Genomic DNA, 14,967 nt, shown 5'->3' with positions numbered 1-14,967 from the left:
TGTTGTTGCTGTTTTGATCCAGCAACAAATAGGGAAAGATTTTTCTGGGGGGAAAAAAAGATTAAAATTGCAATCATAAGATTTCCCAATGACATATTTCTGACTCTTACCTTTCTTGTATCTCTCTACCTGGCTGACTTTACATCTTTTTTTTTCAAATCTCATCTGAAAACACACCAGTACTACCTTCTCTATACCTCACAAATTCATGCTCTCAGCTGTTTTTCAATTCTATAATTGTATAAGTATTTTGGGACATAGCTGGTATGAAAGACACTATTATAAATAATACTGTATTGCATTGTTCCAGTGCAAAATAAAAAATATGAATGAAACAAAGCAGGTAGGATGGGGGTTCTCTGTGTAGAAACACTGATTTACTGAAAATTCACAAGTTAGCTTGTTAACATCCACACTTAATGGATTTAACTGTATGCAACTGTAGCTATCGGTCAGATCTTTTGCTTAGTAACGGGGTTCTTTACGGAAGCTAAGCTTTCCACCTGTGTCCTTCACAAAGAAAACAGCAACAGATCTTTTAAACACTGAATCATCAACTGAGACTTGCACACAGATGTTGGGAGGACACAACAACTTTCCTTGCTAATATGCAACCATGGATCCATGAAAATATTAGGATACTTCTTCCCACATAAAAAACACTTGGGAGCTTTTTATGACTTGTTGAGTGGGTTTTTGTTTTTTTTTTTAATTTGGCCAAATCAGACTAGAAATAAGGTGATTTTTTTTTTTTTAACAGTGAGAGTAATTAACCACCATGATAGCTTAGCTATGGGTGTGGTGGATTCTCCATGACTTGCAGTCTAAGTCAAGACCAGATATCTTTCTAAAAAAGAGATTCTATAGCTCAAACAGAAAGTATGGGCTTGATGCAGAAATTATTGGGTGAGGTTCTTTGGGCTAAGGATATATAATGCATCATTTCTGAGTTTGCGTGTGCAAGAGAGACTGACTGACTGAATGAATAAATAAATGAATGAAAAAGAGGACCAAGGGTAAAGGTCGTTGTGGTGAAATCAGTTAAGAAACAGAGAAATATATATTTTAATGAACATTTGTATGTTGGCTCATTGTCAGGATAAAGAAATCTCTTTACAAATAGAAAATATTTATACTAGCCTAAAGTATATTTTCAACAGAAACTCAGCCTTCGCTTGGTCATCTTTTGTTTAATTTGCAAAGATCAAACTCCCAAAGATCCTCACCCTGAAAAGTTAAGTGTAACTATCTGACCTCTTCTAAAGCCCATGCCCTTGACTATTTTGCACTTGCTGTGGGATGAGAGTCTGTTTAGGTGACATATTGAGTAGTAATTGGAACAGATGCCCTTTTTAAAATTCACTACTGTGAGACCTTTGGTTTCTTCTTTGTGAGGTTTTGAATTGTTAATACTAATGCAGGTGCATTGCAAGCTATATTTAATCAGTTTTTAAAACAGGAGATGGGTTCATGCCCCTTTTATCCCTATTCAAAACTCTCCTTACTCAGAAGAGGTTGTTTTACCCCACTCTGCTCTTTTGATGTACAGTACAATATAACAGGAAACTTAGCTACCACATCAACGTTTATCTCCTCCCTTTATTGATTTAGGACCCATCTATTAAAAATCAATGGAAAGACTCCCACTGACTTCATTAAATTTTGGATAATTTTGTTTCACTCCAAAGAAAAATAGTTTGTTTAAAGGAACATTTATATGCTTGGTACACCATCAGCCTGCCTATTCTAGAAGTGTTTTATGATTGCTTATTAGAAGAGAGTCTCTTCAAACATACTGCATGTTGATTGCATAGTAAATATCTGCTTTCAAACCTGAGCAGAAGGTCGATGAAAAATTCTGGAGCGCTGAATCCACCTCCTCTATACTATGGAGTGTTATAAGCCGAGGAAGAAGGGCTTCAAGGGACTGTACAAACAGCTGGGCACTGTGCTGGTCTGCTTCTTGGTTCTTCAATAATTTCAAAGAGAGAGCAGCAGTACGCAAGGACCTATGACCTGGACAGTCCCTTGGGGTCTGCTCTTCGTCAGCCAGGGAACAGTTATCAGACCCTATATCGGAGACATCTGACCTCCCAGAGTCTTTCTCTGCTGCCATGGAATATTGATCACACGAGTCAAATTCAGTCCTTGAAATATCTTGGTCATCAACGCTGAAGTTACTTTCACTATATCTGGATCCATAGGACCGTGTCCTGCAATCAACCGACAGGAAATTAGTTATATCTGGATAAACAATGGTGTGACTCCTTTGAACCACATCTGGCTGCTCTGTTGTTTCCAACTCTGGCTCTTTACACTCAATCTCTTTAAAGTCTTGGCCAGCTGGAGACTGCAGAGAGTTTTTTTGATCTTCAGGATTATCCTCCGGAGTAGTCTGCCCCATATCTCCCTCCAAAGTGGTTTGACCAGTATCTGTGGTAACACTAATGCTAATGTCAGGACTCTTCTCATTTCTCGATTCCCAGGAGGTACGTTCCGATGACAGGATGCGCCTTTGCCACCTAAAGTCAGCATCGTTGATCTCCATGGAGTCTCGGCTTGTCTCAGCCCCATCCCTCAATTCTTCCAGGCGTCGGAGTAGCAGGTGGACCTGTTCCTCATTAAGGCCTTTCCCTTGGCTTAGTTCATCTAATGCTCCGAGCAGGGCACAGACACAAGAAATGGAGGCATAACATGCTTCAATACCACCTTTTATGCAAGCTTCAGTCATCCCATCCATGATACTATAATTTCAAAATGAAAAAATAAATGAAGTTTATTCTAGTTGATTAACCAGATTCCCAGAATAAACTGATATTGCTAACATACATAATGAATTTTCATAATAAGCAGAAAAATAGGACAGTGGAATAGTCCTGCTCAAGACTGTTCATGGCAAATCACCACTTTGATGTTCCTTTAAAGGTGACCTTGAATTTAAAAATATATAAATAAATACTAAAAAGTTAATATCCCCAAATAATGAACTTCAATTTTAAAATGGCAAATCAAGAGATCTAAAACTAAAATTATGTAAAGTGAATCTCTATTTTTAAAAGCACCCATACAAAACGATACCTTCTAACACAACAGATCTGCTCTTCTTGTGTATTCAGAGCTACAATGGCCTGTTGTAGGCCCTGATCCTGCAACACTTATGTATGTGCTTAACTTTAATTTTGTGAGCAGCCCCATTAACATCTAATGGAACTACTCATGCTTAAAGTTAAGCATGTGCATTTTTTTTTCAGGGTCAGGACCTAATGGCCAGATTTTCAAAGGGATTTAGGTGGATTTAGGATTTTAGTGGAGTTAGGTCCTAACGTGCTTTGGTGTTTTAAAAAATTCCACTAGGTGACTATCTGTATCTTTAGTTACATAAACACCTTTGGAAATCTGGTCCTACGAAACTAATTTTTACTACATTTTATTCCTCCTCCATTTTCACAGCTCTGTTCCTCCCTAGTTAGAAATGCTAGTGAAGTTTACATGGTTCTCATTTGTGTACGTTCATGGTAGGGTGGTTTTTCAGTAGCTACTCAACTGTCGCAAGTGTGTACACCTAAAAGAGAAGATGCTAAAGAAGGAAATAAAGCATACAGTTTGAGAAGATCCAGATGGGACTTCCTTTTCGAGATTGATCTCTTTCTGGATTCTGATTCAGAGGAGCAGGGTCCTGCCAAATCACGGAGCCGTTGTGGACTACCTAGTATCTAAAAGAAAAGAAAATCCAAGTTACCCAAGGGTTATCTAAACAGTATGCTGCTCAAATAAATGAGTCTTTGTTCTATAGAGTAATCCGGATCAAGGAGGAGCTGAGCTATTAATGCTGTCAAAGGACGGGTCACATCAAAGAAAAATATATCTTATTTCATTTATTAAGGCTACATTTCTTTCTCTCTTTTCTTTTTAAACAAAGAGGAAGACATGGGGAAACTGCATACATTCAACTATGAATCAAATACAGAATGCTTTACAATGCTTTAAAAATACTGACATTTCACATTTCATTTTGTACTTTTGTATAGACAAAAAGTAAATGCAGAGAAACTGCATAGGAGACAATTCAAAGATTAATCATAAAGCAAACATCTTTGACAGTATAACAGATTGAGGATCCTGCACAGGGAGCGCAAGATTTGGGGGGTTGGGGGGTACGGGAGGAGATCTTCTGCCGAGTCACCTAGTTGTTAGGTGCTAGGATCTTCCATAAAAAAGCAGAATTTCTGCTGATTCATAGTGGTAGCTGGTGGCTCTTGTTAACTCCAATCAGGAGATAAAAGTGGAGGTAGTGTGCCTCTCTGGGGAGAGGGAACAAGAGGATGGGACACGTGTCAGACCTGAAGAACCCTGTTACAGGTTGACTGGGCCCTTTAAGGAGATTTGGTCCATTACCTAGGGTGGGGCTGGTAAAGAAAATCTGCCTAGGAAAGGGAGCTAATGAACACTTGGGGAGGTGATTGACCTAATTTGGTACATCTGGAGAGGGTGTGGTAGGCTGACAGAGGAAGTTAAAACAGGGAGTTGAGGGTAGTCAAGGAGAGATGGTCCTAGGGAGGAGAAGTAGCTGTCTAGAGCCAGAAATAAGGGGATTTTGGAAAGCCACAGGGATGGATTAGTTCCTGGGAAGGAGCAACACTCAAGGGTGGTGGCCCTGTGAGTCAGTGTCCTGAGAATAGAATGAAGGAACAAGAGGAACAGGAAGGAAGACTGAAGTCATAAGGCCGCAGGGGTGAGAGAGTTTATGATATTCTTTGTTTGTCATCCTTCGGTGTAGAGACCGTGACTGAAGAGACATGCCTCTACCCCTCCAAGAGGGGCGGAATATGATTGAGTGGAGAATTTGTGAGTTATAATCAATAATGGGCATTATTTGGGCTTCTAGGGAACCCGGTCAGAGGGCCATCCGAAAGGCCACAAGGAGGTGTTTGGGAATGGTGAGCCTGTTATAAAATCTTAACAATAATTCAAAGCCCCAGGAAAAGCTTAGGTTGAGGTTTACATTTTGTTGTTATTTAAATCACAAAGAAAGGCAAACACACAGAACGGCAATGAGTTGAAGACTAACCTAGTGACTGTGTATGTTCTGTTTAGAAAGACTTCACTCCTACACAACCTGTTTTTTGTGTGCTTAAGCTATAAAAGTGCCCTCAGGGTGAAATGTATTATATTGTTTTTAACTATAATGTAGGTAGAGACTGTTGTTATGCAACAGGTGAAGGAGACTGTAAAGTAAAGAGCAAAGTGCAATTCCAGCAAAGGTGCTCCATGGAGTTAAACAACAGCTCAAAGAAGCTCCATGGAAGTTTTTTGATTCTTGGTGGCTCTCCCAGTTATTAGGAAGAGACAGGTAATAGTAATGCGGGATTCGATCATTAGAAATACAGATAGCTGGGTTTATGATGATCAGGAGAATGGCATGGTGAATTGCGTGCTGGATGCGATGGTTGTGGGTCTCTTGAGACATCTAGACAGGCTTATGTGCAGTATTGGGGAGGAGCCAGAGGTTGTGGTACACATAGGTACAAATGACATAGGGAAAGGTAGGAGAGACGTCCTGGAGCCCAAATTGAGGCTGCTAGGTAAGAGATTGATGTCCAGGACTGCCATGGTAGCATTCTCTGAAACGCTTCCTGTTCCATCCACTGGGCCAGTTAGACAGGCAGAACTGCAGGGTCTCAACGCATGGATGAGACGATGGTGTATGGAGGAGGGGTTTAGGTTTATTAGGAACTGGGGAACCTTTATGGGAAAGGAGGAGTCTATCCAGGAAGGATGGGCTCCACGTCAACCAAAATGGAACTAGATTACTGGCATGTAAAATTAAAATGGTCATAGAGAAGTTTTTAAGCTAAGGGCTAGGGAAAACTGCCAGGTGTGGAGGAGTACATGATCCAGACAGAGACATCTCTTAAGGGAAGATCTATTAACGGGGATTCTCTAGAAAAGAGAAGAGGATAGAAGTTGATAAAGAAGAGAACAGTCAAATGAAAAAGAGTACCATTCAGTTATATCACAAAATGGCAGCTAAATAGTGACAAATGTTATAAGTGCTTGTATAAAAATGCTAAAAGTCTAAATACTAAGATGGGTGAACTTAAGTGCCTGGTATTAAATGAGGATATTGATATAGTAGGCATCACAATAACTTGGTGGAATAATGATAATCAATGGGACACAGTAATACCACGGTACGAAGTATATAGGAATGACAGAGTAGGTCATGCTGGTGGGGGAGTGGCACTATATGTGAAAGAAAACATAGAATCAAGTACAGTAAAAATCTTAAATTAATCAAACTGTATCATATAATCTCTATGGATAGTACTTCTATGATTGAATAATAAGGATATAGCAGTAGAAATATACTACCGACCACCCGACCAGGATGGTGAAAATGCTCTGGGAGATGAGAGAGGATACAAAAATAGAAAGTACAATAATAATGGGGGATTTCAACCATCCTCATATTGACTGGGTATGTGTCACGTCAGGAGAAGATGCAGATATAAAATGTCTAGACTCTGTAAATGATTGCTTCTTGGAGCAGCTAGTCCTGGAACCCCCAAGGGGAGAGCACTCAGTTAGATGGACCATTGGTCTGACCCAGAATGGCCATTCTTATGTTCCTGTTCTAGTGTCTATGGTCCTGAGATGCTTTCCAGAGTGGTTAGAGAAATGACTTGCAGAGCTATGCCAACTCCAGAAGCTGATAGCTACCTCGTAGCTTTCCTATTGCACCTCAAAAACCTGGCACTGAATCAAAAGATATATCCATCTTGGCTTTCTGAATATTACAGTGCCAGGCTGACTGCCTCTTTTTAGCAAGAGAAGAGAGTGGAAAAAGATGCCAGAGAACTTGGGAACAGAATCATTTTACTTGCTATCACCCAGCAGGGCTGTCATGCCTCAGTCATAAGACCTGCTCCCAACAGAGTAATACAGCACAAAAAATTCCAGTGTTGCCAAGGCAGCTGGTAGGATTTGAGGCAAATATGATCAGAAAGGAGTATTAAGTGTTGGTCAGCCTAAATACATTTGGCAAAGTAGCCTTGACGGTAACAGCTCTGATCAGAGAGGATTATTTTTATGTCCACATGGCTCTCTCATATACTGGACGTCTACACACTCCTCACTATAATTTAACAATTAGCAAGTGTTTACTTCCACTGCACTTTGTTTGAATTCATGTCTCAATTTTCTTACCTCTTTCATGATCTTGATGGCCTCCACTCGGTGCTGGGGTGGGGGATACAGTAGCATACGGTGATAGAGTGACTGGAGCACAGGTTTCATGGATTCTACTGACCCAACCAATCGAACCAGTTCTGCTGCAATGTAATATATGGTCCGAGCAACAGGGCCACTGAGGGCGGGTGCTGTGGAGGAGCAACCTGACCCTCGGCCATGATCAGCGACCCCTGAGGAGGGTGAATCGGCCTCGAGACAGATGCTACTGTGGGCAGAGGTGATTGTTTTGTCATGGATTGGATTTCCCAGGATAACTACAAGGGCTGGACACAATTGCTTCCTGGGGAAAGAGAAAAAGGAACAGGTGGAAATAGGAAAAATAAAATCTCCCAGAAACAACTTTACAATAGCCTACAACCCTTTTCAACCCCTACACCTCAACTCTCCTGTATCTCTGGAGCTGTTTTGCATGCAGGTTTTGTTGTTTTTTCAGGGACCACATGACAACGAAAGCTAGGGACATACAGACTTTGTAAAGGAGTTTTGAAATCCATCACACTTTACTCACAGACAAAACCTGCATGCAAAACCCTCTCTGCGTCCTCACCACTCTGAGCCCTTTGGGTTTTGGTCAGTCCTCTCATGGTCTGATCTCCCACTGAAACAGCTGTTAAAAGAGCCTTTCTTTGATAAAATTCTAGCCCCCCCTCCATCAGGTGACTCTCCTCTGTGGCTCCAAATCCCACATCAGGTGATCCATTATTTGGTTACGAGAGAGAGCCTCTATCCAGCCCCAGCCACCTTAAGGGCACATGGGATCCAGGGAGAACTCGTCCAGGATTATAAAGATTTGGTAAAGACTTTTAGCCCAGTGCCAGCCAAGGCTGGATTCAAACCAGTGACCCAGAACGAAAGCGACTGTATGTATCCCATTGCCATTCAAGTCCCTTCTAATGACTGTTTTTAAATAATCACAGAGAATTAATAGCTTAAAGCAACATATTTATGCTACTTTCTTAAATCTCTGATCCAAACCTATTACACAATATAGATACAGCACACAATGGGAAGGGCCATTTGACGCTACTTGATGTAATTAGGTGCCAGACTGCCACACCGTAAGCATGTATCATATTTTTCAGCACCAGATATGGTATATTTTTCTGAGACACACTGGTTATTCCCATCCCCAGCCTCTCTCGAAGGACTCACTTCTTTGCAATCCATCACAGCCATCGTACTAAAAGTGTTGCCTTCTAGCCCTCAGTACCAGGTGCACATAAATACTGCACATATCTGTAATGGGGAGGATTATCTACCCTCTACTGTCTTCTTTCTCTAGCTGACTGTTTTCAGAGTAGCAGCCGTGTTAGTCTGTATCTGCAAAAAGAACAGGAATACTTGTGGCACCTTAGAGACTAACAAATTAAGAAGCTCTACACTCTTGCTGTCCAATCTTTTCAGCCTGAGGGCCAAAAGGAGTAAAGGAGCAGAAACCACAAGCAAGCCCCCAGCTGGGGATTCCCCTAGGGTGAGAAAGTCTCCTATGGGCATAGAGCTAGTACAGCTGACTCCTGTGCCTCTCTCTCTTCACCGTCTGGCACAGAGGGCATGTCGGGGGTGCAGAGGACATGCACTCTGGCTATTCCCAGCTGGCACATGGTCCCTGATGGACCATACAGCAGCCGGGACAAGTTAGCGTAGTCATCAGCCGGCTTTAACCTGTGACAGGACTGGGGCAGAGAATCAGGAAGCTGTAACCAGTTGTAGGTTCTCAGCTCCTTCTCCCCTCTCCTGGGTTTGTATGTGTGCATGCGTGTGCTAGGCGCTCTCTTAGGCTTGTACAGCACCAGGAAAGCTCCCACCCTGCTCATGGCAGGGCTCCAGCACTCAAGTGAGCAGGCAATGGAGTAGCCAGAAGTACTCTGTCCTTCCAACCCTGTGATGCAGTAGGTGGTCCTCAGGGTAGCCGTTGAACATCTGCATTGGGGAAGCGACAGCTGCTATTTAGAACTTCCCTGGCTCTTGCCAGAGCCGTGCCTAGGGCTGCAGAAGAAGTGGTGGAAGGGAGCTGGAAAAGCCACGCCCCTACCTTTTCCCCACAGAGGTGGGTTTGATTCAAACACTTCTATTTAAAAATCACAGGGTGCAGTAAGCTCATGGAACACATTTTCAATTCACAAGCACATACACATTTGCTTCTCAACACGGTCAGCCTCAAGGGAGATTCAGAGCCTGGCAGGCCACAGGTGGGACATGGCTGCGCTTCGCAGACTCTGGTAGACTTTGTGTTAATTACACTTTTCCCTTATTTCTAACACCATTCTTGGGAGCCAAACATCTAAATAGTATAGAGGGGCATTGCCTCAGTCGGAAAGTGGGGTAAGGGTTAGTTCAGCTGATCTGAGCAGGTGGCATACCGTATAGTAAAATAGTTAATGGCCTGAAATTGAAAAGAGGGGACCTTGCAGTAAGGCCCATTAGACAGGGGAATAACTTGATAAAATGGATCTCGGTGGTATCAACCTGGAGGCTTCAAGAATATACTAGACTTGGATTTTTAGGATCATCTAATCTGCCCTCCTGCATAGCACAGGTCAGTAACTCAGTTAGTGTTGCAAATGATTATTCCCTGTTACATAAGTACCACTCCTGAGCCCAGTCGCTTCCGGTCGAATTTAAATAAAACTTGTATGTGGAGTGCAGAGTTCAATCCTGCACTGTTGCAAAAAGATACACAAAGTGATCAATGAATTCCTGTCAAGGCCTAAATAACTGGGATTCCATGATAATGATGAGATTTACTATAGGGTCTCCTATAGCTGGGACCCAGTGCTCAGCAACCTGTATTACCCAACAAAGTGTTAATGATGAGCTTTCCAGTGAGGGCTGGGCATGGCTTCTATAATGTCAAATCTGGTGCGTGTGTGTGTGTGTGGGGGGGGGGTGTTATGTTTGCTCAGGTGGTCCCCAACCCCCCCCAAACATTTAATTGGTGGAAATCTAAACTCCAGTTCTCTTCATAGGAAGGTGCAAAACATGTGTACTCACCAAATAAGGTCAGTGAATCCTCTGTGATTGTGCATGCTGGGAGAGGAACTATTTAGCATTGAGAGAATACATTCCAGGTAGAGAAGCTGCAGTTGCTGATTTTCACTGACAAACAGAAACAAAGAATGTTCAAAAACAATGAAAACAAATATTTTTAAGACTTTATCATCATCATTATTATTATTCTGTTTGGAGAACTGCATTAGTTCACCTGCATGTTATTCTGTAATTTATAGCAGTGTTATTTTGCATCTGCCTGAAAATGGTATGGATTTCAAATGTGTGATCCTCTTTAGCATCCCATTTGCTTTGCACTTAATGACATTCAGTAAAAGCAGGCAGTAGAGAAAACAACAGGTTGATTAGCTCGTCCCATTTCACGACGAGGAAATGAGGAATAAAAGTCCTCTTAAAAAAAAAAGAAAAGAAAAAGTAGACAGAAGACAGATGCCATTATCTAAATTTGACTTAATACAGAAGAAGACGGGATTTTTGCACAAATTAATAGAAACCTCTTCAAACCCCAATAGAGTTGTTACAGTCTCTTTATGCAACCTGAGAACACTCAGCAGCTGCCTAACATTCTTATTATTACACAGATATTTTATCATTCTCTGCTTCTCCCCCTCTTCACTCGTTTTTGCTGTCATCCTTTTCTGTTCTTCTGATGACAGAAATCATGGCAAAGAACGCAAAATAAGGAAAGCTAGACTTTGGCGTCAGTGTGACTTTTGGGGTCAATGTGACTTTTGGGGATCTAGTTCTCAACTTCTCAAACTGTGGGTCAGGACCACAAAGTGGGTCACAACCCCATTTTAATGGAGTCACCACAGCTGGCGTTAGACTTGCTAGGGCCCAGAGCTGAAGCCCGAACCCCATCGTCCGGGGCTGGCTTCAGCTTCAGTCCTGGGCAGTAGGGCCTGGGCACAGGCTTAGGCTTCAGCCCTGGGCAGCGGGGCTTGGGCTACAGGCCCTCCTCCGCCCAGGGCTGAAGTCCTTGGGCTTTGGCTCTGGCTCCCCCCTGCCCTGGGCAGCGGGGCTCGGGCTTCAGCTTTGGTCCCCACCGGGGCGGAGGGGCTCAGGCTTCATTCCCCCCTCATGGAGTCCTGTAGTAACTTTTGTTGTCAGAAGGGGGTTGCGATTCAATGAAGTTTGAGAACTCCTGGTTAGTCAGCTACAATCTTAATACCAAGATGAGTCCCAAGAAAAGTATATGGAAGGATCTGTGGACACCACAAACAGAATATGTTCTTATGCATATTTTGAGAATTAACTGCAAGGTACAAACAATAGGTAGGTTTAAAGTTGCTTCACCATGTAAAGAATTTTTTCCCATTAGGATTAACATTCTGTTTTTCACTCAGCAAGTCAGGGAGCTTTCCATTCCTTTTGGAGTATTGTTTTTGATAAGGTGAGGGCTATGAAACCATATTTTCTGAGGTACAAACAAAAAGTAGGCAAAGCTATAGAGACTGGACTCCTCTTGATCCATCATCTTTGCTTCTTCCTGGTTCTTTTGATGAATATATTTTGTGTGGCTTGCCAAATGAATTATCCTTAAGTAGAAAAGATATGTCTTTCATATGTCTGTTGGCCAACAATTTGAAGCTTGAGGGTGTAAAACTAGATACCTAAATCCATATTATGGATGGTTTGAAAATGATGGCCTACTTTCTTTGCAAGTGTTTCATAAAGATATGGACTGCCATATAAGAAATGGATCATTCCCACATTACTTCATATGAGAGTCATATAAATCCAATATATACAGAACATGTTACTTATGGCATTCATGGATTTTTGATCCACATAGATACCCTTGCCTCTGAATTCTTTCCAAGGTCTATTTATTACAAAAACATCTCCCCACCAGGATGAAGTTGATCTGCAGTAAGCAAATAGCCTGTATTGCTGTATACCTCAGTGATGCTCATCTGCTAATAACCCTGCTAGAGCAGGTTTAATTGTTTCAGGGCCCCGGGAACCATAACAACTAGAATGCATCTCCCTTAACCCCTCTTTCATCACCTCCGCCTCACCTCCCTCAGAAGCAAATACCAATATGCTTGAAATTAAGAGCAGTGTTTTAAAGTAATCATCAGGCTAGGAGATTAGAGCAGACAGTTTAATAACCCAAAGCCTCACCTTAGTGACCCAAAGGCTGCACAGGGTGAATCTCTCTGACAGGTTGTTTCTGAGGAGAAACCACCATTGGCTGAAAGGAAGAACAGCTTTCTACTCCCAGCCTCCCACATAATTACTTCAGTAAGTTTTTTTAATAAGCCAGCTGCATTTGTTTTCCTCCAGAACTAATTAGAATCCTTCATTATGTTTCTCTGTTAATTAAAAGACCCACTTAAGAAAATAGGTACAGAATTACCAGTTAGTGCTTCTGTGCTACCTGGATATATTACTGCAGTAAATCATGGTTCATTGACCATATTTTAGGTTCTATTAATCTCTTTAAGGCATATTGTAGACAAGCACAAAATCTGCTCTAATTCAGTGCAGTCTCCTGGGGAGCTGGAATTGCAGATAAAGGAAAGAAAGATCCTTTGTGAAGTTTATTTATTTTCAAGGCAACAGTTTTTAGGAGAGATCCTGTTAAGTAGTTTAGTTTTGGTATTACACCCCCAGTGATTTGAAATGGTTATATTTTTGTGGACAATGCCTATCAGATGACATTAATAAAAAATAATTAGCACACAGACAAAACTCCAGTTTGTTGCAGAGGGTGAAGTGCCTAGGACAACTGAAAACAACATTATTTTTGTGCACACAATTTTGCAAACCTAAACTATCGCCCCCTAAATGTGCATGCAGCCCCCCTCTTCAAGTGATTTCCAGAACATCCAGGGAAATTGTGTGTGTTTCCTACTGCTCACACTGATCAATGCCTCTTTGCTCATTAACAAACTTGTCCACTCCAATTTGTGCTTTAATTTTGTACCATGTAAAACAGCTTCTAACAGCTCCTTTTTCCTTTTCACTGAAGCCATAGTCTTTTGTAACCAAGCAGAAGTGCAGTAGCAAGAGAGAGCTTAGTTTTAATGATATGGAGGCAGTGTTGTTAATTAAAAATAACTTTTTCCCCTTCAAATTTTCACCAAGATTTTAGTTTGTCATAGTTATACCTCTGAAATAATTGCCCCAAATTGTTTATGCTACTTTTTCATTTTGATTAACTTATTTTCTTACAGTTTGGGTTTTTTTCCTGGTTGATTAATTAGTAGAATGTTAGCAGGGCTTGGCTTAAAATTCCACAGCTAGGGTTTTTTCATTCAATTTATTTCAGAGTACTTGCAATTAGATTGTGGGCTATTCTGAGGCCACAAAATGTTGCTTTCTACAAACTATTCATATAATGGCACTGAAACGTGAAACTCTGGAATTTTGCATGTTTGGATACATAAATTGGTTGCTAGAGGAACCATGTTACCCACGTGCAGGTTTCCCTTCTTAGCCCAATCTCACGAAGAATTATACATGAGTTTAACTTTATATATTGTGGGTGAAATCCTAACTCTACTGAAGTCAACTGCAAGGCTCCCTCTCTCAGTGGGAGTACTCACAGTGTGTAAAGTTCAGCACATAAGTAAGTCTTTGTTGGATAAGGGCCTTAGGTTCTGATTTTGTAAGCAACTACAGGGCTGGCAGAACCTTGCATATGTGTGGATCCCACTGAAGTCAAAGGAATTTCGAAATGACAACATTTTCTGAAAAAATTCAGTCTACCCTATTCTTAAGTAAGGTTAATATTAGGAAATTAAGCCTGATCCTGCAAACCTGACTCCTGTAGGTAGTTGATACTCACCTACATAATCCCACTCGTGTCTATGGATTTACTTGCACAAGCCAGGTCTACTCATATGAGTAAGAACTGTAGGATCACATCCAGAGGGCTTTTCAGTTAATTCATAATGCATTAAATGAAAACTGGCTACATTTAGTCCTCAAGAAATGGTGCAGTGTGTGCACTTCTCCAGAGTCCTGGATAGCTCCAGAAGGGACTGTGTTTCCAGAGCTGTATGGCTCTGCGCCACTCTAAAAGCACGGCTATGTGTAATTCACAGAATCTGGCCTTATGACACTGATTCATTGTGTGACCTTGGGCAAGTCCCTTCTCTAGGTGCTTCAATTTCTTGGTGTAAAATAGGGATAATAATCGCCTTGGCAATCTGCTTTGAATTCTTTGATTGAAAGGTTGCAAGGAGGGTAAATCAATAATTATGTTTTTGATAGTTTATTCAGTCTCTGTTCCAACTAAGACATGCTCAGGAATTTGAAAAATAGTATTAGAGATATTAAAGAATCAGTGGGCCAGATCCTCAGTTTATGCAAATCAGCAAAGCTCCATTGACTTCTATTAAAAAAACACACTAATACAATAATAATGATGATAAATAAACCACTTAAACTTGAATATCATCTTTCATGACTTTAATGAAGCTGTGCATTTAAAACCACCTGAGAATCTGGATCAATATTCAGATGTATAACATCACGGTATTTTAATGCATTATTATCCTACACATGGTGGTTGTAGTCCAAAAGAAAACATACCATTTGCAAATGATTAGAGTTACCTGGATAAACTTGTCATTATATTCACAATATTTAGGTTACGGAATACCAGTAACACCTTCCAAGAGACTATTATTTTAGTCTTGCTATACTATTTGTCGTCTTTCTCCCTCTCTCTTCTGTGGATGTGTTCATTATACA

The 14,967-nt window shown here is 41.2% G+C and overlaps 1 protein-coding gene across 1 annotated transcript in view; it reads right to left on the bottom strand.

Annotated features, from left to right (window-relative positions):
* ARFGEF3 (ARFGEF family member 3) overlaps window positions 1-14,967 on the bottom strand; it is a 115,894-nt gene that overhangs the window by 39,873 nt on the left and 61,054 nt on the right. The window contains exons 9-12 of the mRNA XM_084624378.1: window positions 10,243-10,347; window positions 7,207-7,531; window positions 3,601-3,713; window positions 1,834-2,744 (exon numbers count right to left, since the gene is read on the bottom strand). Coding sequence (XP_084480504.1) covers window positions 1,834-2,744; window positions 3,601-3,713; window positions 7,207-7,531; window positions 10,243-10,347 — 1,454 coding nt within the window. The remainder of the gene's footprint in view (window positions 1-1,833; window positions 2,745-3,600; window positions 3,714-7,206; window positions 7,532-10,242; window positions 10,348-14,967) is intronic.

Source organism: Lepidochelys olivacea (genome assembly GCF_965140295.1).
Source record: "Lepidochelys olivacea isolate rLepOli2 genome assembly, chromosome: 3".
NCBI classification, from domain to species: domain Eukaryota; kingdom Metazoa; phylum Chordata; order Testudines; family Cheloniidae; genus Lepidochelys; species Lepidochelys olivacea.
This window is presented reverse-complemented; position numbering and strand designations above follow the sequence as displayed.